This window comes from Camellia sinensis, chromosome 3 (genome assembly GCF_055761805.1).
Source record: "Camellia sinensis isolate YWXY chromosome 3, ASM5576180v1, whole genome shotgun sequence".
Classification (NCBI taxonomy): Eukaryota; Viridiplantae; Streptophyta; class Magnoliopsida; order Ericales; family Theaceae; genus Camellia; species Camellia sinensis.
Window position 1 is genome coordinate 124,469,307 of NC_138963.1, and position 24,796 is coordinate 124,494,102.

At 34.7% G+C, this 24,796-nt stretch overlaps 1 protein-coding gene across 2 annotated transcripts; it reads right to left on the reverse strand.

Moving 5' to 3' along the window:
- Positions 1–263: 263 nt before the first annotated feature.
- On the reverse strand, positions 264–19,794 carry LOC114266303 (Tautomerase/MIF superfamily protein). 2 transcript variants are annotated; one of them, XM_082920659.1, is made up of 4 exons: positions 19,433–19,728; positions 17,577–17,633; positions 2,763–2,963; positions 264–477 (listed from the first exon to the last, which is right to left on the reverse strand). In XM_082920659.1, the coding sequence occupies exons 1-4, from the start codon at positions 19,541–19,543 to the stop codon at positions 442–444; spliced, it is 405 nt and encodes a 134-aa protein (XP_082776785.1). In that variant the 5' UTR covers positions 19,544–19,728; the 3' UTR covers positions 264–441. The 2 variants fall into 2 exon arrangements, with proteins under 2 accessions (XP_082776785.1, XP_028062989.1); XM_028207188.2 differs by lacking the exon at positions 17,577–17,633 and having other exon boundaries at positions 19,433–19,794.
- Between the last annotated feature and the right edge of the window lie 5,002 nt (positions 19,795–24,796).

Consider the following 24,796-nt stretch of genomic DNA (forward strand, 5'->3'; position numbering starts at 1 on the left):
TGAATAAAAAAAAAATAGAAAAATAAAAACAACTAATACCATCCGCTCGATGTTCTTTCAATCATTGACAACAAAGTTTAAGTTCTCTTTCATTATTGTTTCCTTTTTTAGTGCAAACAAGACAAACACAACCACACAAACTGTTCCAGTCAACGCTTAGTTTCCAAAGATAATATGATATTTCAATTCATGCTTCTATTTTTCCCCCTTCTTCAATTGCATTTTAATTGAATTCTAGGTTTTCTTAGCAACCAAATGGAACATAAAACAAAATAACTTATAGATTATAATGAACTTTTCATCAATGAATGATACAGCCAAATCCATGGAATTCAGTTTTCTCAAAATAAAGATTAAATACAGCGGCATTAATAGTCATTTAGGCACAAGAGTTCCAACGTCCATCACCTTCCACATCTATTGATTCGTACAGAATGTTGGTCAAAATGTCGAGCCATTAAACCCAAAGAAGGAGCGCTGGACCAAACAAAGATAGGCGATATCACCAGTCAGTAAATGAATACATTTATACGAAGTTCTTTTTTTTTTTTTTTGGATGGAACATTTATACCAACTTTACGAACTAAAGCATTTAGTGAAAGAATAAAAGCTAAATGAAAAATGAATAAACATTCCCTAGATGGCATTTTCAGTGAATAATAGACAGACACTGTAAAATTACTCCTTTCAGGATGTGAATCACAGTCATGATACGTACAATAAACTACGAGCAACAACGATGAAATGGAGACATGGTATAATTGCTCTTGACTTCTAGAACAGTCTTAATATAGATGCTCAACATGATTCTTGAAGTTGCTAAGAAAATGTAATCTCTAATACATTAGTATTATCACATTCAAATCTCTGGTAAGAATACTGAAATGTAGAACTCAAAAGTTGCATTGGGATTGATGGATTTGAAATAAACAGATTTGTATTTAACCATTCAAGGGTATGGGTGTACAGCTTAAAATTCAGATTTCATATGATGTACAAATAGATTTGCAAGCCGTATATGAATGGCTATTAATGGATAGATATAACAAGGTGAAGTGAACTTGAAATTATCCCAAGAAATAATAGCCCACTCTCATGTATATCTGTGAATCTAAACCTCTAACCTCACCATTTCTTATCCATCCATTCAAACTCAACCTAAACTTTGGGCTTGTTTGATTGGGCAGACTATAGCATAGGATTGGAATTATTAATCCATAATACTCACATCTCAGTGCTTGGTTTGCAATTTTTGTTATCTAGATTAAATTCCAATGGACATTCTATCCAACAAATTTGACCCTTTTTTTAATCTTACAATCAATAATACAAAACAAACATACAATTGACATTATATATTTTCAAATCCATTGCAAAACAAACGTGGACATGAGGTAATTATTTATCTCACTAATCCAGCTAGATAACCAATACTTTACAAATCCCAAGGATTATTAATCTCTCACTATTAATCCTTCTAATATAAACTGATAAATAATAGATATTTATCTCTTGCTGCCTATTTTTGACAATTTATCAACAGTTCTTCAGCTGAGCTCTTCACAGTAATAACCACCTTGCCAAACAGTTTAACCTTGTCTTCCTTTTTTGTTTTTCTCCCCTTAGTGCATGGATGTGTCTCAAACAGTTAGTAGTTGAGGCAAGATTAAATATACTACTCACTGTCAATTTGTCATTAAGGTATATATTTTTCAATGTGAATAGTCAAAACTCAACTACAATCACAACAATCTATATCTAAAAGCATTTGTGGTGGTTGATGCCAAAGCATAATTTTAGCATGCTACAGTGTCAAAATGTTATAATTTGATAATCATGGTCCAATGGTGCAAAAATCATAATATGTATATTTCCTTTTATTATTTTGCTAATACCAAATAAATAAATAAAAAACAATTATATATCACAGGATTAATTTATACATGTTAAAAAAAAATTTAACATTTTTAAAAAAATAAAAGAAAGAAATATTATATACTTGAGGGGTCAATTTCGTCATTTAATTAGCTAATCCGGAGGTTGCCTCAATCTACCCATTGCTATCCCACACCCCCATGGGATGGAGTTATCCCACATATGGGGGACTATTAGTCCGACCGGACTATTAGTCTGACCTTCATTTTTCTATCCAAACATTGAACTAATTATTCCATTGGACATGGAGTCCAATCCCACGGTTGTATCCCACCAAACAAACACCCCCAAGAGTTTTCCAAATCTTGTGCCAAGTTTGGCACAAAGTTTGGATATGTTACAATTTGGTAAAAAAAAATGGGCAGACCAACGGAGATGAATTTTGGAGAAGTCTTGTCAAATTTAGACTTTAACTAGCATGTGTTTTAGCACACCATTGAGGATTCACTAACTGGAAGAAAGAACAAAATGGATAAAACAGGCAAATTGTCGGGCCAAGCTAATAAAATTGAAGTGGATGCTGAATGAGTTCATGGATTTTTTCTTGGCTGGAGAAAAATCATATGAACAATGAGAGAGGATAAGAAAATTAGGAGCAAGAAGCTTGTAAAAATACAAAAAAACAGTAGATGGAGACACTGGGAAAGGTGATCAAGATTAGGTTTGTCTTCTAATTAAATGAACCAGACAAAAATGTTGGAACCATTGGACAGGAATTTCCTTAGCTTCAGTCCAGTGTGAAGAGAACATGTATCAGACACACAAATAAATATATATACATATAAAATAATAATAATAATAACAGAAAGGAACAAATCAATAATTACCTGAACATCATAAAATTTGATATAAAACCGTGAACAATCTATAGAAAGCTTTGTTTGAAGAATATCTGCAATTGTTGAACTCAATTTTCCATTAACACTTGGTCCAAGACCCCCAATTGAGATCAACTCCCCATATGCAGCTGGCTCTTCTGTACCAGCAAATGCAACAGGCACAGCTCCATTCAGCACTATCATCACATACTGAAGAATGAAGGAAAACATAAATGAGTATATGAGTAATGTCAAACAACAAAAACACTGAAATGGAAGAACATATATCCAAACTGATTGCAAGATTAGTAAGCAAGGAATCTAGAAAGGCCTGACGATAAAAAATATAATTTTATATTTCTCTTATAAGCTTGCATATTGATGTCAATTATTAAAACAGGTCAATAAAAACATTCAGACATATATACTGCATTTCTATATGTAAGTACACACATGCAGAGACAGAACAAGAGAGTCAAAGACAGGCAGACACAGAGTACATTTCTATCTTAATTCTCATAATGATAATCTCGTGTACTTGATCTCCAACTCTGACATCGGTATAAGGAAAGAATAAAAAAGTACATCACAAAAAGAAGGCAAAAATGAACAAAACCCTGATCCACTTTCGAAATAATAAATCGAAGTAAACAATTTGGCAAATTGTCTTGTAAGTAAAAATACCAGTAAACCATATCTTAAAAGGAGCACACGCTTGGCCTATTTATCTAATTACAAAGCCGTATGTTCTGATAATTGGATACAAAGAAATAAGTTTCACAAGTAACAAATCCAACTAAGTTACATGATTTCTCTGTCTATTCGTCCTAGCCAACTGTGAGGCAATGATATATTTTTTAGGTTCTTCCAATGATCAATGAATCCAACTAAAGAAAGTTACACGGTTTCTCTATGCCTATTCCTTGTAACCAATAGTGAAACAATGTTAATATTTTTTTTTATTTTGTTCTTCCAATGAAATCTATCCAAAAAAAAAAAACCATTTTTTGCCTCACGAGTGCTGACATTTTGGTCTTTAGCATTTTCTTCTTTGTTTTTCTTCTTCTTTTTTATTTTTATTATTATTATTATTGTTTGGCTGACTATTCCTAGTGACGTATTTTCTGCTGGAAGATTTCCATAGTGCGATGATCATTTCTAATCAATTGCTACTGTGATTTAACAATTTCTGATATGTGCAAGGATCCCACAGTCAGGTGAAACCAAAGAGTCCATTGTGTCATGACTACCATTAGGTTGCCAATTTCATGACTTTGTAACCTGAGGTAGGAAGCTTAACCACTACATTGGAAGCACATGGACAAGCTAGAAACCTTGTACCTTGAAAGCTTGAAGTGCTATGGAAGAACTTCATTGGCATAAAAAAAGCTTTGGACAAGGATTGGACCAAGAAGAACATGAAAAATGGGCTCAGTAGTACATTTGGTCAGCACGGTCAACTAACATTGGAAGTTGGTCACCAAGGTAGTTCTAGTCAATCTGGCGACCAAACACATAGATTGGTCAACCAGAGTAAGTCTAAGTAGGTTTGTCACACCCACAAGCTGGGCCAGCCAAACAATGAAACAACTTGGGTCGGTCAAACAAATTGAAAAGCCCAGCCCACATTTCTCCTTAAAATCCAGCTATTAAGGAGAGGGAAACTGAAGTCTTTAACTAGTATAGATGGGGCATCTAGAAAGCACGGATACGGATACAATACGATATGGATATGACAATACGACAAAATCTAAAAAAGTAGGATACGAGTACGGCTAAGATACGTTTGTAAAAAATAAAAAAATTATTAGCAGTGAGTTACACATAAGCTCAAGAATGTTGAGAAACCATAGTAACTTTATAATGCAAAATATTAATCTTTAAGAATTAGATATTAATTTAAACCAATAGCTAGTTTAGTTTTTAAATTTTCAATAGGTCTTGCAAATATTTCATTTTAATATCAAGTCTAATATGTTGATATTATAATATCAAAACAATCCACAACTTGACCCTATACTTTTTCCTTTTGCACTAGTCAAAAATATTCTATGCAAGTTTATTTGCTTATTTATTTATTGATATTTAATTTTACTATTATTATATTATCTTATTAATCCTTATTTCTATGTAGTTATAGGGGACATGCATGATACAATCAAGATATGTCAATTTGATGAATTTTATTACTTTAGTTTACTATGCTATTTTTATAAAACAACTAAGCAAAGTATTGTAAAAATATTCTATTTATCCATCCTTGCACTTATATTATATTATGATGTTATGTAAGAAATGATACAATTCTAATTTCGTAAAAGGAGTAATACATGACTTGGAACATTTGATACTTCAAAATTAATTAAGAAATATCCGATAATATGTGACTTGGAACATCCGATACTTCAAAACTAAATATCCGATACTTCAAAATTAATGAAAAATTAATTAAGAAGTATCTGATACTCTTAATAAGTATTTAATACGTATCCGTAAGTATCCAAGGAGTATCGGTATCTGATACGGATACGATACGGATACGTCTCCTTATTTGAAGTATCTGTGCTTCATAGGGGCAACTAAAGGCAATGTGGGACACATTCGAACACATCCCCCTGGACCACCACATATAGTAGCCGAACAAACGGCACACCAATCATAAGTCCAATCAAGTTCTAATACCAAATTGAAAAGCTCAGCCCACACTTTTCCTTAAAACCTAGGTATTAAGGAGAGGGAAACTGGAGTCTTATAACCAGCATAGATAGAGCAACTCCAGGTGATGTGGGACACATTCCAACACACCCTCCTAGACCACAACATATAGTAGCCAAACATATGGCACACTAGTCACAGGCCCAACCAAACTCTAATACCAAATTGAAAACCGCAGCCCACACTTCTCCTTAAAACCCAGGTATTAAAGAGAGGGAAACTGAAGCCTTATAACCAGTACAGATGGAGCAACTCCAGGCGATATGGGACACATTCCAACAAAACATTGGTTGTGGACCGACTAATTGGATCTTTGTAGTTCTTGCCTAGCTACGTGGGCGGACCAACATTTGAAATCAGGCTAGTCAAACATGGGGAATTTTGTAAACTAGCCCTAGGGTGAGATTTCAATAAATACAAAATGTCCCTCATTTGGTATTCTTGATGGGGAACAAGCCATTTGAGAGCAATAGCATCTCTATACACTCTAGATCATATCTCATAGAGGATTTCCCACCTTCTATGAGTGAGTGTGTGCTTGTGACGCCTTCAACACATTGTTTAAGAGCTTGATCCAAGGCAGTCTCGAAGATTGTTTCTGTAAACAAAGTATAACGCAGCGGAATAAAAATTATGGTCATACCTTATAAACAGAGTCTGAATTGAAGGATCTCGTGGGTAAATCACGTGCTTCCAGAATCTGATAAACCAACCCAGCAGTGAAGTGATATTACAGAATGAATATCACCCACACAAATCACAGTGCAAATGACTTGATCGTTGTTTTTGGGAGAGAGTCAGTATATGGGTAAAACTCAGATCATACGTTGTTTTTCCCTTTAATCACCCATAACCCATATACCAGATATATAATGTGTTATTATTATCTATCCATATCAGTTAATGGAGATAATATCTGTATCCTGAGTGGCTATCCTAAATAGGTTTGAATTCAATTTCAAAACCTATTTGGATAAGATTCAAATTCAAATTCAAATGGTCATGCCACATGGGCGCCCATTACTAACATCTCCCACTCGCACATGAGTTGGCATGACACTGCCACATCTCTATCTCAATCTCCCAAAAAATGAACAATCTCATACTAGCCACTGCACCGTGCGACTGCTGAGAACACCTGCATGTGGGAGCTCTATACTAGAAACTCAAAATGAGCCAGCATAGAGACATTAACCCAAAAAGAACAGAAATAGTGTCTCATATACCCAGACCCATCTAATTACACTGGTCCAAAAAACATCTCTAATCCCTCAAAAAGAGCATGTTTGACCCTCTTAATTCTTGCAATATATTCACACTCAATTCGCCTCTCATACAGAGCGATGTGAGTTGCCGGCAGTGAATATACAACAGTGGTGTAATACTAGATGATCTTCCCTTTGCACTCATGCCATTTAGTTTAGGATTGACCGCTTTCCCAGTGATGTCCCTTAAGGCCGAATCATGCATGACCGCAGGCAACATACCAAAGTAGCAGAACATCAACCCCTTACCTTATGACATAGTCAAAAGTCACAAAAGGGTACATAAATGAAAGTCATATCAATAATGACACGTAAGACTCACACGGTGAGGAAGCAGGGATCCATTCTCTCACCTCATTACTCAGTTGCCAAGCACATATAGTATGAATACATGCTACAGTGGAGTAACTCTTCCATAAAGAGTGACGTCATACTCGATACACCGTACAGATATTAGTCTAGTCGCTTTCTAGCGCCTAACCCGAATTCTCTATTTGCTCGCCTTCTAGGCGCCAAATGAGATCTTGCATCTGGCTAATCATAACAGGCACAACATAGAAAGTGGGTACTAACATCCATGTTTGGTCCTTAACATGACCTCATCTTGGTTATAACCAAGGCGACATACATAGTGGATGATTTAAGCCTCTCTTGGCTCCAAATAAAAATAAACCACCAGTCTCATCCTTGCTCGCTCCCAAGCGCCAAGGGCGATTGCTCGTGTGAGTGAGCCAATCTTGCCTACTGACATCATCATCTGCTAATCATTATGACACAAACCATAATAGTGTCAACATCCCATCATCTCAAAATAAGTGATCGATTTTAAAAAAAAAATTGACCACAGCTTGCGCAATTATAGATTCCAAACATAAGCCTTATCAGCACCTCTTGCGATAAGTATATACAACGGAATCCACCATGTGCGCCTCACATGAAGTAATTTAAGATCACTTCCTCTTGCGCAATAACCTCTCTAAAGATATTTTGGTGACCAATTTGCGTTCATTCTTAATGCGCCCAACTAGCGCATTGAATCTTACAAGGAACAAATTAATATACTACTAGTAAAGCATTTTATCCACAGTCTAATGAGCAAGGTCAATGTCTAAACAACTCAGTTGATCATTTACCAAAGATAACACTTATCATGCCGAATACGTCCACATAGCGTACTTTAGGCTCCCACAACAAAGAAAAGATCAAGGAATATAGGTCATCTGTTTCTTCCAAAGATAACCCGAGGATTCACTCAATAGCTAAGGCTCTGGCTTTTACCGATAAATAAGTCAATGGGTTTGCAATTTTGCATCTAGAATTGTTCTAGGATATTCCTTATGTAAGTCATCGAAGACAAACCGAGAATTTTCCTAAAACAATCCCTAAGGATCGTACATCCGAGCATATAAATTACATCACCCATGTCCATCATATCTAAAATAGAGGACTGCCCACCCTAGGTGGCGACAACCTTATAAATTCCTGGCTCATAATGACTAAGTAAGGAAAAACCTTCTTTTGGACCATTGATCATGCCTCAGTGGTTTTCATCGATCATCGTTGGCCTATCATGGCTTGACGAAATCTAAGAACCACTGTTGGATAACTGCTTTAGGCTGTAAAAGATTTATTAGAACTAGCAACCTTTTTGCGCTCCTAACTTTTTACCATAAAGGCAGAAGGTAAATCCCTACGGATCTACTTATCCAATTTTCTAACGAGAAATTTGGGTCACAATGTCCACAAATCAATGTTCCAAACTTATGTCAATCATAGCCTAAGTCAAAATAACCTCACTCCCCAGGAGGAAGTCTTCTCATGGTCTACACTTTCCTCAATGGTGCGACTTTTCGGTATCTAGCGAGCCTTATGCCTCAACAATGACTATCCAAATTACGCATAACTTTAGAACAGTTTCGCGTCATAATGGAAAGTCAACCAAATTATAGAAATGGTTAATCCTCAAAGACTTTGTCTTAAACTACGCAACATTGATCCACTTTCTAAAAACAGGGGACTAGAGCCTTTGGCATTATCCTAAGCTCTTTATCATCTTGCGGAGCAATCATGAATGTTTCCCTCTCAATCACCCAGTGATGATGTGGAAAATTTTCACATTTGCTACCACGCAACTAAGAATGTAGAGTATTCTTCTCTAATGGAGTAGTCCATTAGTAGGCACATCGCTCCCACTGTCCCTAGGATATTGGAAATTTTTTTCCATTCTCAACTAGGCTACATAGAGCGCTATGCTTAGAATTCTCTATCTTATAGAGTTCCAAAAACTCTATTCACGTCACCTTTACTAATAAAACTTTATGTGACTTAGTTACACTACCACAAAGCTGCTTACCTATATGCACATGACCCGGAGGGTTTATATGACCGCATACAATAATGCACCACACGACCCTTTGTGTTTACAAGACAGCATACAATAATGCGCTATAGAACCCTAGGTCTTAACTTCGCAATCTTATGAGAAGTAAAATAAAGATAAGCTGCTTAACGGTTACAGATCGCTCATAGATGGCTCTCCGCTAACCCATTACTCAAATGGAGTGTAAAATCTGATATGGAGGGTATTTAGTTAGGGACATAGGCAACAAACTAGTGCAATTCCCAATTGGGAAACATTTTGCGCCATTATCCACCTAACATTAACAATATTTAATTCCTTATCTCTACCACACCATTGTGTTGTTGAGTACTAGGAATAATTAATTTTCTAAGCATCTATCTCTCTTCACAGAGTTTTCTAAAATAACTCAAATAGATACTCGCCACCTTGGTCAAAACTAAAAGCATGAAAGCTATTATCTCATTGATCTCAACCTTATATGTGCTATGTCAAAAATCATCTCAAAACTTTTGACTTACGGGAGATCAAATAGTCTTGACTCAGATGCGTATCGTAATCTATAAATGTGTCAAGATTGAGGCTTAGCTATCATACCCTTACATATATCTAGTCACAAATATCATAGTGGACTAAATACGCCAAAACAAATGACCTTCTACGGCTTTCCTACTTACTTGTGCGCACCCATTGCGAACAAAGTTACACATTCATATAAGAGCAGGATGTCATAAGCGAGTGGGCCCGAGAAGGCCTACTCAAACCATCGTGTCATCATCTCATTAATGTGATTAAGTATAATAAGCCACTGGTTTATGACCAATGTCATAAACTAATTCCAATCATCTTAATGTGTGAGTTCTCGAAGACAAGTTTTAAAGGTTTAGGCCCAACTAGGTAATGACTCACGACTAAGTCATATTCACTAGATCATAAAAAGGATGTCATGAAGATATCAAGTGCGCCTAAGTCGTTATTTTAACTAGTAAGTGCTAATCTCCTGCACCTTCAAGTCAATTTTATTCTCCATACACTTTACTGCATCTAGTTGAAAGATGACGATACTCCTCTTGCCATCTCTGTTTCTCGCTTCATAGTTACTTGCAATTAATTCTACTATCCACAAGAAGGAGAGAATAAGCTATCAACTATGGCAGCTTCTGAAGTAACTTAAGCGCGAATTAGGCCAAAGAGTCTGCTGGAAATTTGTGTTAATGCATATAATATGATAGTGGTGTTGGTGGTAGATAGTGGCATGTATAGAATATGATAGTGGTGTTGGTGGTAGATAGTGACATGTATAGAATATGATAGTGGTGTTGGTGGTAGATAGTGGCATGTATATAATATGATAGTGGTAGATAGTGGTAATATATAATATGTAAGTGGCATATAATGGGTTATAATGATGTTTGTAATATCTCCTATATAAGGAGTGTCATTTGGTCTTGTAAAATAAGAAGTTTTGAATATAACAGAAATATATTCCTTCTTCCTCATATTTTCGGAGTTCTTCTTCCTTATATTTTCTAAGTTGGTATCAGAGCAACAAAAAACGCAGCAGCCCTAAAACCGTCATAGCCATGTCGGAAGTCACGTCCGAAACCACTTCAACCCCTGCCGCTGCCATTCCGGTGAAAACGTCCAACTCTCACTCTGTCCAAATCACCACCATCCGCCTAAATGGTGATAATTTTCTCCGCTGGTCACAATCTGTCCGGATGTATATCCGTGGGCAAGGAAAGATCGGTTACATCACTGGTGACAAGAAGGCTCCTGCTGTTAATGATCCGCTGTTCGACAGTTGGGACGCTGAAAACTCCATGGTTATGACATGGTTGGTCAATTCTATGGAGGAGGATATAAGCTCTAATTACATGTGCTATCCTACTGCACAAGAATTGTGGGATAATGTTAGTCAGATGTATTCTGACCTAGGAAATCAATCTCAAGTTTTCGAATTAACTTTGAAGTTGGGAGAGATTCGTCAAGGAGATGATTCCGTCACCAAATATTTCAATTCGTTGAAAAGGTTGTGGCAGGATCTTGACATCTTCAACACATACGAATGGAAATCGGTTGACGACTGCAACCACCACAAGAAAACTGTGGAAGACAGCCGTATTTACAAGTTTCTTGCCGGCCTCAACATTGAGTTCGATGAAGTGCGAGGAAGAATTATTGGCAGACCTCCTCTCCCATCCATTGGCGAAGTATTTGCCGAAGTCAGAAGAGAAGAGAGCCGAAGGAGCGTCATGCTTAAGAAAAAAGGTACTGGTGAATCAATTGAAATTTCGGCTTTAATTAGCAATGCTGCGGCCAACAAGGCTGCAAATTACAAGCGCAGGTTTGATGATAAGCCACGGGTCTGGTGTGATTTTTGCAACAAGCCTCGCCATACACGCGAAACGTGTTGGAAGATCCATGGCAAACCTGTCAACTGGAAAAGCAGCAAACAAGGAGAGAAGAATCGTGGCTTTCCTACCGCTAATGAAGCCGATTCAGGTCCCTTCAACAAAGAGCAGATTGATCAACTCTTAAAGCTGATAAAATCCAACTCCTCATCCGGTACTCCTAGTGTTTTGTTGGCACAAACAGGTAGAAATCCTAAAGCCTTCTCTTGCCTAAACTTCTCTCCGTGGATCATAGATTCCGGTGCCTCCGATCACATGACTAGTTTTTCCCATTTATTTAGTACCTATTTCCCTTGTTCTGGTCATGACAAAATCAGAATAGCCGATGGTAGTTTTTCACCTATTGCAGGAAAAGGATTTATTAAACTAACTGAGAAAATTAATCTCAATGCTGTTCTTCACGTCCCCAACTTAGCCTGTAACCTTTTGTCTGTCAGTAAACTATCTAAGGATTCTAATTGTCGTGTTACATTTTTTGAATCCCATTGTGAATTTCAGGACCAGAACTCGGGGATGATGATTGGGCGTGCTAGGATGCTTGAAGGTCTTTACTACTTTGATGAAGTACCTGTTAGTAATAAAAAAGCTCAGAGCTTTAATAGTACTAGTTCAATCTCTGTTCGAGAAAAAATAATGCTATGGCACTATAGGCTAGGACATCCTAGTTTTCTTTATCTGAAACATTTATTTCCAGAATTATTTAAAGGGATTGATTGTTCTTCTTTTCATTGTGAAAGTTGCATTTTTGCAAAATTTCATCGCTCTACTTATTTGCCAAAACCTTACCAGACTTCCAAACCTTTTTATTTGATTCATAGTGATGTTTGGGGCCCTTCTAAAATCACTACTCTTTCTGGTAAAAGATGGTTTGTTACATTTATTGATGACCATACCCGCTTATGTTGGATTTATTTGATGAATAAAAAATCTGACGTGAAAAGTTTATTCACAAATTTTTACAATATGATTGAAAACCAATTTCAAACCAAAATTGGTATTTTACATTCTGATAATGGAACAGAATATTTCAATGAGCAGTTGGGTGAGTTTTTGAAAAAAAATGGGATTTTTCATCAATCTACATGTCGGGATACCCCTCAACAAAATGGCATTGCAGAACGAAAAAATAAACATCTACTTGAAGTTGCACGTGCTATAATGTTTTACATGCATGTTCCTAAATATTTATGGGGTGAAGCAATTTTAACAGCCTCTTATTTGATAAACAGGATGCCTACAAAGGTGTTAACATACAAAACACCTTTCGATTGTCTCAAAGCTTTTTTTCCTGACACGAGGTTGTTTTCTAATTTACCCGCCAAAGTTTTTGGATGTACTGCCTATGTTCATGTTCCTAGTCAATTTCGTTCAAAACTTGACCCTCGTGCTATAAAATGTGTTTTTTTGGGTTATTCCTCAAACAAAAAGGGGTATAAGTGTTTCGATCCTCAAACCAAGAAATTTCATGTGAGTATGGATGTGTCATTTGTGGAAACAAAATCCTATTTCCCCAACACTTCTCTTCAGGGGGAGACAAGTGGAGTAGAAGACCGTTTTTGGGATATTTCTATCCCGCTCCCCAATGTCATTTATCCTACACAAAAACCACATATGTCTGATAATGATCACTTAGGAGAACCAAGTTCTATGGTGCCTAGTCAAGAAGATTCTTGTTTAGGGGGAGAAGTACTACAAAATGATCTAAATCCTGAGCTTCAGGTTTATACTAGGAAGCGATTTCATCTGAAGAATAATGACCTGAATGTCCATCCTAATGACCCGAATGTCCACCCGAGTTCTGGCATCGAAATTTTAGGTAATCCTATTCCTTCTATTTCCGACCTTGATGTTCCTATAGCAATTAGGAAAGGTGTCCGAAATTGCATTAAACATCCTATTGCAAATTACCTCTCCTATCAAAGACTGTCTAAAAACCATAGAGCTTTCACATCTAGGATTTCACACTTGTTTGTTCCAAGAAATATACAGGAAGCATTGGATGATCCGAATTGGAAATTAGCAGTCATGGAGGAGATGAATGCTTTAAGGAGAAGTGGTACTTGGGAGATAGTTGATCTACCCAAAGACAAGAAAACAGTTGGGTGTAAATGGGTGTTTACGATAAAATGTAACGCAGATGGAAGCGTTGAGAGATACAAGGCGAGACTGGTGGCTAAAGGCTTCACTCAAACTTATGGGATCGACTATCAGGAGACGTTTGCTCCTGTTGCTAAAATAAATTCCATCAGAGTACTGTTATCTCTTGCAGTAAATTCAGATTGGCCTCTACATCAACTTGACATTAAGAATGCATTTCTCAATGGTGATCTTGAAGAGGAGGTGTTCATGAGCCTACCGCCGGGATTTGAGCAGAGACTTGGAAGCGACAGAGTATGCAGATTGAACAAGTCATTATACGGACTCAAACAATCACCAAGAGCGTGGTTTGAACGCTTTGGGAAGGCAGTTATCAGTTGTGGCTTCTCGCAGAGTCAAGCAGATCACACAATATTTTATAAACATTCAAAAAACAGTAAAATTGCAATTTTGATTGTTTATGTTGATGACATCATTTTAACTGGTAATGATGAAGCAGAGTTAGCAGCCCTCAAAGAGAAACTCGCAAAAGAATTTCACATTAAGGATCTGGGAGCTCTCAAGTATTTCCTCGGAATGGAATTTGCAAGATCCAAGGAAGGTATATTCGTTAATCAGAGAAAATATGTTCTTGATCTCCTTGGAGAAACAGGTATGCTTGGTTGTAAGATGGTGGAGACTCCGATCGAGCCTAACTTGAAGTTACAAGCTGCTAAGGCTGAAGAAGTCAAAGAGAGGGAACAATATCAGCGACTTGTCGGGAAATTGATTTACTTGTCTCATACGCGGCCTGATATTGCCTTTGCAGTCAGCATGGTAAGTCAGTTCATGCACTCACCAGGGGCAGAGCACTTTGAGGCCGTTTATAAGATCTTAAGATATTTGAAAGGAACTCCAGGGAGAGGCTTACTGTTCAAGAAACATGGACATCTTCAAGTTGAAGTATACACAGATGCAGACTGGGCAGGAAGTGTTACAGACAGGAGATCAACATCCGGATACTGCTCCTTTGTAGGTGGGAACCTAGTTACATGGCGGAGTAAAAAACAGAATGTGGTAGCTAGAAGTAGTGCAGAAGCAGAGTTCAGAGCTGTTGCCCATGGAATCTGTGAAGTAATGTGGATTAAAAGAATTCTTGAAGAATTAAAGCTTTCTCACCCGACACCTATGAAGGTCTATTGTGACAACAAAGCAGCTATATCTATAGCTCATAATCCAGTTCTACATGATCGCACAAAACATATAGAAGTGGATAAACATTTCATCAAGGAGAAAATCAATGCTGGCATAATCTGTATGACCTACCTTCCAACAGGTGAACAATTAGCTGATGTGCTAACGAAGGGACTACACAAGAAGCAATTTGATAAGCTGACTAGCAAGCTGGCTATGGAAGATATCTTCAAACCAGCTTGAGGGGGAGTGCTGGAAATTTGTGTTAATGCATATAATATGATAGTGGTGTTGGTGGTAGATAGTGGCATGTATAGAATATGATAGTGGTGTTGGTGGTAGATAGTGACATGTATAGAATATGATAGTGGTGTTGGTGGTAGATAGTGGCATGTATATAATATGATAGTGGTAGATAGTGGTAATATATAATATGTAAGTGGCATATAATGGGTTATAATGATGTTTGTAATATCTCCTATATAAGGAGTGTCATTTGGTCTTGTAAAATAAGAAGTTTTGAATATAACAGAAATATATTCCTTCTTCCTCATATTTTCGGAGTTCTTCTTCCTTATATTTTCTAAGTGAGTCTAATTCAACACAATGCTCTTACAAGCGATGCGTCAAATTCTAAGAGTCATAACAACCTTGTCAACCTTGATCTTTTCATTACTATGTTGTAACGTTTGCGCTTAGTGGTAAACGTTATTCAAAAACGTTAGCCTAGCTAAGGAAACATACAAAGAAGCCCCTCCTCATGTCTCACACTCAAGTGTGGAAACAATAAGTGTCCAGACTTAGACAAGTTGGCAATGCTAATAGATTTTGCAACTTCTAAGCGCTAATTTTTTCACTTAGTGTTTAATAGATTTTGCAACTTCTAAGCGCTAATCTTTTAACTTCACGTGATATTTCAACGCACACTATTATAGTGCATGAAATTTTTGCTCCATCTATTCCCAATAATTGGGTAGAGAGCAAAATACTGCTCATGCTGGCTACTTGTCTTACACTTGATGACTAATTTATTTAAACTCGCATTTTTTGGATGACGTGACTCTTTAATGTTACTTCATCCAATGATGTAACATTATTTACAAGTCAAATTACAAAGTCAATCCGCGCAGCTCAATAGTCAAGATCATATACAGATCTATTGAGGGCTTACTAGTTTCATAACTCCAAAACTCGCCAACCAAAACTATGTAGCGTGCCGCTAACCACAGCGCACACATTAGTTTTTATTATGCCAAACAAGGCAAAAAAAAAACACGGCGACTTTGAGTCATGTTTCCTTACTTTGGCTCAATTAAGACTTGACCTAAAGTCTCTAAGACTTTTGCTCATCTAAAGAATGAGATTACATTGTTCACATTTGAACATCTTTACTAAGTCTAGGTCAACCAATTAACTTTCATAAGCTAAGTCAATTTAGAGAGAAATTCGCATTGGGATTAATTTGATTAGCATAATATAATTTTGCCACAAAAATCTAAATTAAATAGTGACAATATTACACAAGTCGCAAGATCGAAAATCCGCTATGCTCGTAATCATCTCTTGCGCCACAGGTGACAATTATCTAAAATTTAATTTAATTTATGCGCAAAATATTGGTTTTCGGGAGTAAATCTACAAAGATTTCTCTTAACCGAACAACCTCCCACTGACTATGGCATGTCAAAGCATGATAAATTTCATACAATAGCATCTTTATGTAAATTTACAAATAACTCATGCTATATTCATTTAATAATGGAATTCAAATAAATAAATAAATAAATAATCATACTTTTCTAATTACAACATATTAGAAACTCAAAAAATATGTTGTATTCAATATTCAAATTATGCCATAATTAAAGTGTACAACATTTTGAAATTTTCTGGAATTTTCTGAAATTTTCTGGAATTTTCTGAAATTTTCTGGAATTTTAAATAACTAATAAACACACATAAAATTAGAAATAAAAAATTCAGAAACTGATAAACAGAAACAATATTCCCAGTAAATAGCAAAACCTTTCAGAAGTCTACAAAAAAAATTTTCAACCCCAGAAAATTATTTATGCAATACCAGAAGCATTTTAAAGCATAAAACATGAATTATTAACACAGAAAAAATATTTTATATTTTCGTAAAATTTTCAAAATTTTACAGAATGTAGAAAAATTAATTCTGAGTCTAACAGTACAAGCAACGCATAAAACAAATATGTAATGAATTAATTATGACCATTTAACGCGATTCAGAATTAAAAACAAAACAAACAGCGCCTAACACATCAGCAGCCAAGCCGGCGGAGGAAAACGGCGCGGCTCAGCGAGCCCGGCTCAGCACGCGGCTCGAAGCGCGACTCAGCCCGCGGCTCAAGGCACGGCGCGCGTGGACAACGCCGCGGACGCGCGAGTGAGGGGGCGTGCAGGCGCGTCGGCAGAGCATCTGGTGCGTGGGAGCGCGTGGGAGCGACTCACGGCGTCAGGTGGCGCGTGCAGACCACGCGCCGCCTTCCAGGGTGTTTTCTGGTCCGATTTTTGTACTGCCGGACTCCTTTTTTCAAAATAAAACCATTTATGGTATGAAGAAAGACATTAATGAACATAAAAAAAATATATTTATGCTCCTAATCTGATAAAAGTAGATTTTTTTCTCCTCTACAAATATTCATGTATATAATGTATACATATACATAAAAAATATATACATGATTAAAGAAAACACGAAAATATCCATCAACTCGCTCTGATACCAATGTAAACAAAGTATAACGCAGCGGAATAAAAATTATGGTCATACCTTACAAACAGAGTCTGAATTGAAGGATCTCGTGGGTAAATCGCGTGCTTCCAGAATCTGATAAACCAACCCAGCAGTGAAGTGATATTACAGAATGAATATCACCCACACAAATCACAGTGCAAATGACTTGATCGTTGTTTTTGGGAAAGAGTCAGTATATGGGTAAAACTCAGATCATACGTTGTTTTTCCCTTTAATCACCCATAACCCATATACCAGATATATAATGTGTTATTATTATCTATCCATATCAGTTAATGGAGATAATATATGTATCCTGAGTAGTTATCCTAAATAGGTTTGAATTCAATTTCAAAACCTATTTGGATAAGATTCAAATTCAAATTCAAATTCAAATGGTCATGCCACATGGGCGCCCATTACTAACAGTTTCTTATGGTAGATACAATTTCTCATCTTGGTATTGTACTGTTTTGTTGTATTACACTATTGCCATTACACACACCTACACTCTGGTCCAACATATGAGATCAAGGTGAACATCATGTTTTATGTGATAGGAAATTGTGTATTAGTGGTTGTTGGTTTTGGGTTGAACCAAGAAAATCATATTACTTGTTTTTGTTTGTTGTATGGTTATAAAGTTGAAATTTATCCACATGAAAACATGTAAAGTTTAGTGGAGTTGCACCGATGAGTATTTGGTTGTGGATGTTAGCACGAGATGTGCCAAACAACTATAATCTTGTGTTCATGTTTATTACATTTCTTGCACATGCTTTGTATATATTGAATGTACGAGATGAATGCTTAATTCTAGACCACTTACAATATCAATGCATTAGAACATTTTCAGTTATTGCATACTACCATCTTAACTTTTCCTAGAGTACATTGATAACTTCACCATGTCAGCAAATAACTATGCAAAAGTCTAGAGCTTCGTACTTCACAGGAAGTTTTGCTGTCTTCAGGTATAGCAACCAATTTCCCAATTCCACATCAGTTGGAATCAAAACAACCTATAAAAGTACATTTGGATTGAAAGATTTGGTGAGAAAAAAAGAAATGGATAAAAAAGATAAAAAAAAAGAGAAAGGAACACTCCTCGCTTGAATGATTGAAGAGGTGAGAAATGGTGGAAAATAGGAATCTCTTAAAAATGGGTTTGTTTTTCATCAAAATTGGTGAGATTTGGTAAGAAACCAAAATTGTTATATAATTTTTTTTCAAAATACTTAAATTGTCAATGTAAATAAATACAAAATATTAAAAATATAAAGATGCATATATACTCTTTGGTTTTTATTCATCCGAAAACAATAGTGAGGAACAACAAATTTTAATTTTCTAATTTTCTAATTTTTTTAAATTTTTATTCTCTTCTCACCAAAGTGAGAAACCATAATCTTATCATTTCTTTTCTCATCTGCTCATCAAAATGGATCCTATATAAAGAACATGGCAAAATATTATGCTAGTTTTGGTCCTCAATTGTTTGTAGGAAAGGAAAAACTCCAACTAAACTATTGCATTTTCATAAAGGAGAAAGTGGTGTTTTACTGACACAGAGGGCAATTCTTTGGGTTTTTCCATTACTGAATGCAAAGAGATTGTAACAAATTTAACCATAAATTTTCTTGATACATGAGCAAACCAAATTCTCTAGCAAATTAAAGGATTAAAACCCAGCAATTTAAAAAATAAATAAATAAAAGAAGTTCTGCAACTTTCATAGGGTAATATAATCAAACAGTTGACAGACATTGCAATGACTAATAGCAATGAGAAGAAGAAGAAGAAGAAGAAAGCAGTCTATAACCATAGATTAATGAAATATATATATATATATATATTGTTAGGGAAATGGAAGAGGGAAGTGAAAACTCAACAGACTCGGGCTTGCCAATGATCTTGGCAACAGCTTTAGTAGCATCCCTGAGAATGTCAGACGCAATCACAGCATCTACTGGAACATTGGTGAACAGATTCAAAGTGGGCATGGCTTCTTCTTCTTCTTCTTCTTCTTCTTCTTCTTCTACCACTCACTCTGTGTGTGTGTGTGGCTCTGTTGATGAGAACTCAGGCGGAGTAGGGGTTAAATTAGCAAAAGGCAAAAATGGGTGGTTTGAAATTAGGAATGCAAATAGATAACAAACTGTAAGCGCTTCCTTCCTTCCTTCCTTCCTTCGCGTTCCACAGACCCCACTTTTTTGGCTGTATATGCTGAGCCGGACGGCACGATTCTCTAATGTTGTTGAGAATTATTATTATTATTTTTTTTTTTTTTTTTAAATAGATCGCACATTAATTATAAATATAAAAAAATATTTTTATATCATAACACTGGTTCACAAATAAATAAGTCAATAAAGCCTAACAACAAGGAAACCAACTAGCTCAAGTCCAATACAATTACCACTAATTACATATAATTTTATAATGGGAAGGAAAATAAATCACAGGGTTATCAAACTCTTCTATATAGGAGTTGAATCTGATATCTTACATTATAAAAATGTATTGCACAATCACTAGACCAAATCTCCTATTTGTCTCTAATGTTGAAATTCAGACAACAAACATTAGAGTTCATTTTTTAATGTTTTTGTTTATTGTGCAAGGCATAGTAAACACTATTATGCGGTCATATAGTCTCATTTTGAGATTCATTTTGATGATCAAAAATGTTTACTATTGTACATTGAGTAGAATGTACCTACAAATAATCGAGTTGATCAAATATTATTAACCATTTCATCGATTTGCATTTGTATTTACAAAAATATATAAGAAATGTGATTTGGAATATATAACTGAATGCAAATATTAATCGATGAAAGGGTTAACGATATTTAATCAATTAATTTTTTACAAATACATTATAATTAACGTACTATAAAAAGTGAACGTTTTAAATTATCGAAATAAAATATAAAAAGTGAACGTTTTAAATTGTACCAAAATAGGCCTATGTTGCAGCACAACAACCCCATCTCTTTAATTACTAGTATTTTTTTTTTTTTTTAAAAACATTTCGGAACATTTTGGTCAAGAACACCCCTTTTTGGCTTCTCTTTTTTCTTTTTCTTTTTTTTGTAAATTGATTATTTTGTGTTTGGAAAAATTACATAATTCAAAAAATGTGTGTAACGTGAGTAATACCCATATTAAATTTATGAAAAATTTACTTATAAATTTCATATGAGGAATGTTGATCTATTTGGTTTTAAGAATTTTTTCATAAACTAATTAGTCCTTTTTGTTTTACAAAGTCATATTTATTTGATTTGGTACTATTTGACTTTAAGTTAATGTCTTTTTATGATTCATTTTTCTAATTTTCTAATTCATTTTTAAAAACTATTGGTAAACAATTAGATAAAATAGAAACTTCTTTTGAAGATTACTCCACTAGTTATACATCCACTAGTAAACCTTTAGACAAATCTCTTATTAATCTTTCTAGCATTAGGAAACGGTTAAGCCTAGTCACCCAAGACACTAATACTATTGAAGCTATTAAACAATTATTTACTAAGATATCTACTACATCTAACGAAAAAGGAATTACTGTCCTAACACAACAAGCACCTATTAAATTTAGTAGTGACTCCGACAAATCCACAAATGAATTTGATAAATTAACCAAACAATTCCAAACTACTAATCTTAACCGAATCACACATCCCAAAGTTAATTATGCTACTCTTACCAAAAATTGATATCCTAAATCTACGCCTCCCGATCTTCAATTCGAAGAAACCAATATTAACAACCAATTTTTTGTTTCGGCTAAAAAATTATATGAATGGAATATAGATGGTCTTAGTGAAAATCAAATTCTTCAAAAATTAAATCATATGTCTATGGTTGCAAATAGTTACCTTAGTAATTATCCTGATTACACTCAACCTGAAATAATCTCTTTACTTACCTATGGTTTTACTAGTATGCTCAAATCTTGGTGGGATAAATATCTCACTTCAGATCTGCATGAATCTATACAATATGCAGTCCAATTAGACAAAAATGATATCCCAATCTTTGATGAAAATATAAAATCAAGTAAACCTAATAGTATTAATACTTTAATATTTACTATAGTCAAACATTTTATTGACACACCTTCTAATGTCCATTCTCGCATCCATGATCAGCTTAGTAATTTAACTTGCCCTACTTTAAGCGATTTTCAATGGTTTAAAGATGTTTTTACCTCTAGAGTCATGATTAGAGATGATTGTACTGAGTCATTTTCAAAGAAAAAAATCATTAATGGATTACCCAATCTTTTTGCCCATAAAATTCGAGATGTTCTTAGTCAACCTACTGGTATTATAGAATATGATAATTTAACTTATGATGATATAATTAGTACCATTCAAAATGAAGGATTAAAAATGTACATAGATATGAAACTTAGTCAAAAATCTACTAAGGATAAACACAAACCTAAATATGCATTAGGAAATTTCTACGAATAATATGGTCTACATCATGTTGCACCATCACGACACAAACATAATAACAAGAGATCTTCACACAAATACCCTGCTAAATGTAAGAAGAAATATTCACCTACCAAATCACCTGATAAGTATTTTGCTAATCCAAGAAAGAGATATCACAAGCAAACTAATCACTTTAAGAAGAAGTCAAAATCTATCCAAGATGTTACTTGTTACAATTGGGGGAAAAAGGGTCATTATTCGAATAAATGTAAAGTTAAAGAAAAACTTAAGAATAAACTTAATCAAATACAAATTACTGAAGAAGATCAAAGTCAAATATTCAACATATTTAAACTAATTAATACCCCAAATCAATCTCCTGATCATTTTAGTCCATCATCTAGTGACACCACTCCCTTGAGTGAGAATACTGACGGAGAGATTGAATTAGGATGTAGTGATACTTGCTGTAAACAAATCAATGTTATTAATAGAATTCATATTAAAAAATGGCATTCGAAAGTCAAATTAGTTATTAATGATTTTAAAATAGAAGTCATAGCCCTCATTGATACCAGAGCTGATTTAAATTGTGTTCAAGAAGGTTTAATCCCCACAAAATATTATCATAAATCTAGTGAACAATGAAGTTCTGCTAATGGAAGTCAAATGCATATTAAATATAAATTACCCAAAGTACATATTTGTCAAAATAATGTTTGTTTTAAAACATCTTTTGTTCTAGTCAGAAATTTGACCGATAAAGTCATCCTAGGGTTTCGTTTATTTGTTTACTATATCCATTTACCACTACTAACCATAGAATAACCGCACAAGCTTTTGGTCAAATAGTGACTTTTGAATTCTTGTCTCCTCCTGAAATCAAAGAATTAAATCAATTAAAATAATATTCTATATCACAATCTATGAATCAGTTAACCAAACAACTCAAATTTCTCAAAGAAGAAGTAAAATACAAAAGAATTGAAACTCAATTGACTAATCCAATTCTTATATTCAAAATTGATAAATTGATAAATTTAAAAACCAATTAGAAAATATCGTTTGTTCCACTTTACCTAGTGCTTTTTAGCATAGGAAAAAAACATGTAATTACACTCCCTTATATTAAAAATTTTAGTAAAAGACAAATTCCTACTAAATCTCGACGTATTCAAGTGAATCATGAATTAGTGGAAATGTGTAAAAAAGATATTAATGAATTATTAAAAAATAATATCATTAGTAATAGTAAGTCGCCTTGGTTTTGCCTTATTTTTTTATATTAATAAAAATGCTAAACTTGAACGTGGTGTTCCACGATTAGTCATTAATTATAAACCGTTAAACAAAGTTTTAGAATGGATACGCTATTCAATTCCTAATAAAAAAGATCTCATTAAATGACTTAGTCAAGCTATCATCTTTAGTAAATTTGATCTTAAAAGTGGATTTTGGCAAATACAAACCCATCCTAATGATCGTTATAAAACTGCATTTACTACACCTTTTGGCCATTACGAATGAAATGTCACGCCCTTTGGATTAAAAAATGCTCCTAGTGAATTTCAAAACATTATGAATGAAATTTTTAATCCCTTTAGTCATTTTTCTATTGTCTACATAGATGATATTCTCATTTTCTCTAAGTCAATCGATGAACATTAGAAATATCTTAATTCCTTTCTCCATATTATCAAATATAATGGTTTAGTCATTTCTGCTCCTAAGATTAAGCTATTCCAAACTAAAATTAGATTCTTAGGTTATGATATACATCAAAGTATTATTATTCCTATCAGTCGATCTATTGAGTTTGCTTCTAAGTTCCCTGATGAAATCTTAGACAAACCCCAGTTACAATGGTTTTTAGGTTCTTTAAATTACATTGCTGAATTTTACAAAGACCTTAGGAAAACTTGTCAACCCCTTTTTGATAGGTTGAAAGATAATCCTCCTCATTGGTCTTCTACTCATACTATTATTGTTCAACAAATCAAAAAATATGTCATGACCTTGCCTTGTCTTGGCATTCCTACTGAAAATTCATTCAAAATTATTCAAACTGATACTTCTGATGTTGGTTATGGTGGCGTTCTCTTTCAGAAAATCAATCCCCAGTCAACTTAACAAATTGTTAGTTTTCATTCTGATGTTTGGAACAAAGCATAGAAAAATTATAGTACTATTAAAAAATAAATTTTATCTATTGTTTTATGTATTAGTAAATTTCAAGATGACATCTTAAATCAAAAATTCCTATTACGTGTTGATTTGCAAAAGTGCTAAATATGTTTTGGAAAAAGATGTTCAAAATATTACTAGTAAACATAATTTTACTCGATGACAATCCATTTTAAGTATTTTTTATTTTGATATTGAATATATTCCTGGTAGTCAAAATTCTATCCCTGATTTCCTTACCCGAGAATTTTTATAGGGAGGATAGTGCATCATGCCTACTCCTTATTGTTCTACAAACAGGTTACAAGCCGCCCAATACTGCAAAATTATTCGCTATTACAAGTTTAAAGTATCCTACAAAATGACCCTACAAAACGACCCTTACCTTCATCAAGACCCTTACCTTCGATTCAATCAGATTAGAAGTTATCGCAATTTCGTTGCTCATTACACTAATCTAGTTAACTTTCATATGGATAGATTAGATGTCCTCAGTGGATGCTACTTCTGTCATTTTTATTACAAATGTCAAGCCACAAACCTACTACAAAACCTCATGCCATTATGCCAACCAATCAACCCATTGCTGCACCTCCAATTGATATAGTCAACCGATAC

Coding starts and splice junctions, on each gene's coding strand:
- LOC114266303 (XM_082920659.1), bottom strand. CDS start 19,543: ATGCCCACTTTGAATCTGTTCACCAATGTTCCAGTAGATGCTGTGATT. Junction 17,634..19,432: donor TCATTGGCAAGCCCGAGTCT/GTTGAGTTTTCA, acceptor TTGGTTTATCAG/ATTCTGGAAGCACGCGATTT. Junction 2,964..17,576: donor ATTCAGACTCTGTTTGTAAG/GTATGACCATAA, acceptor TTCATTCTTCAG/TATGTGATGATAGTGCTGAA.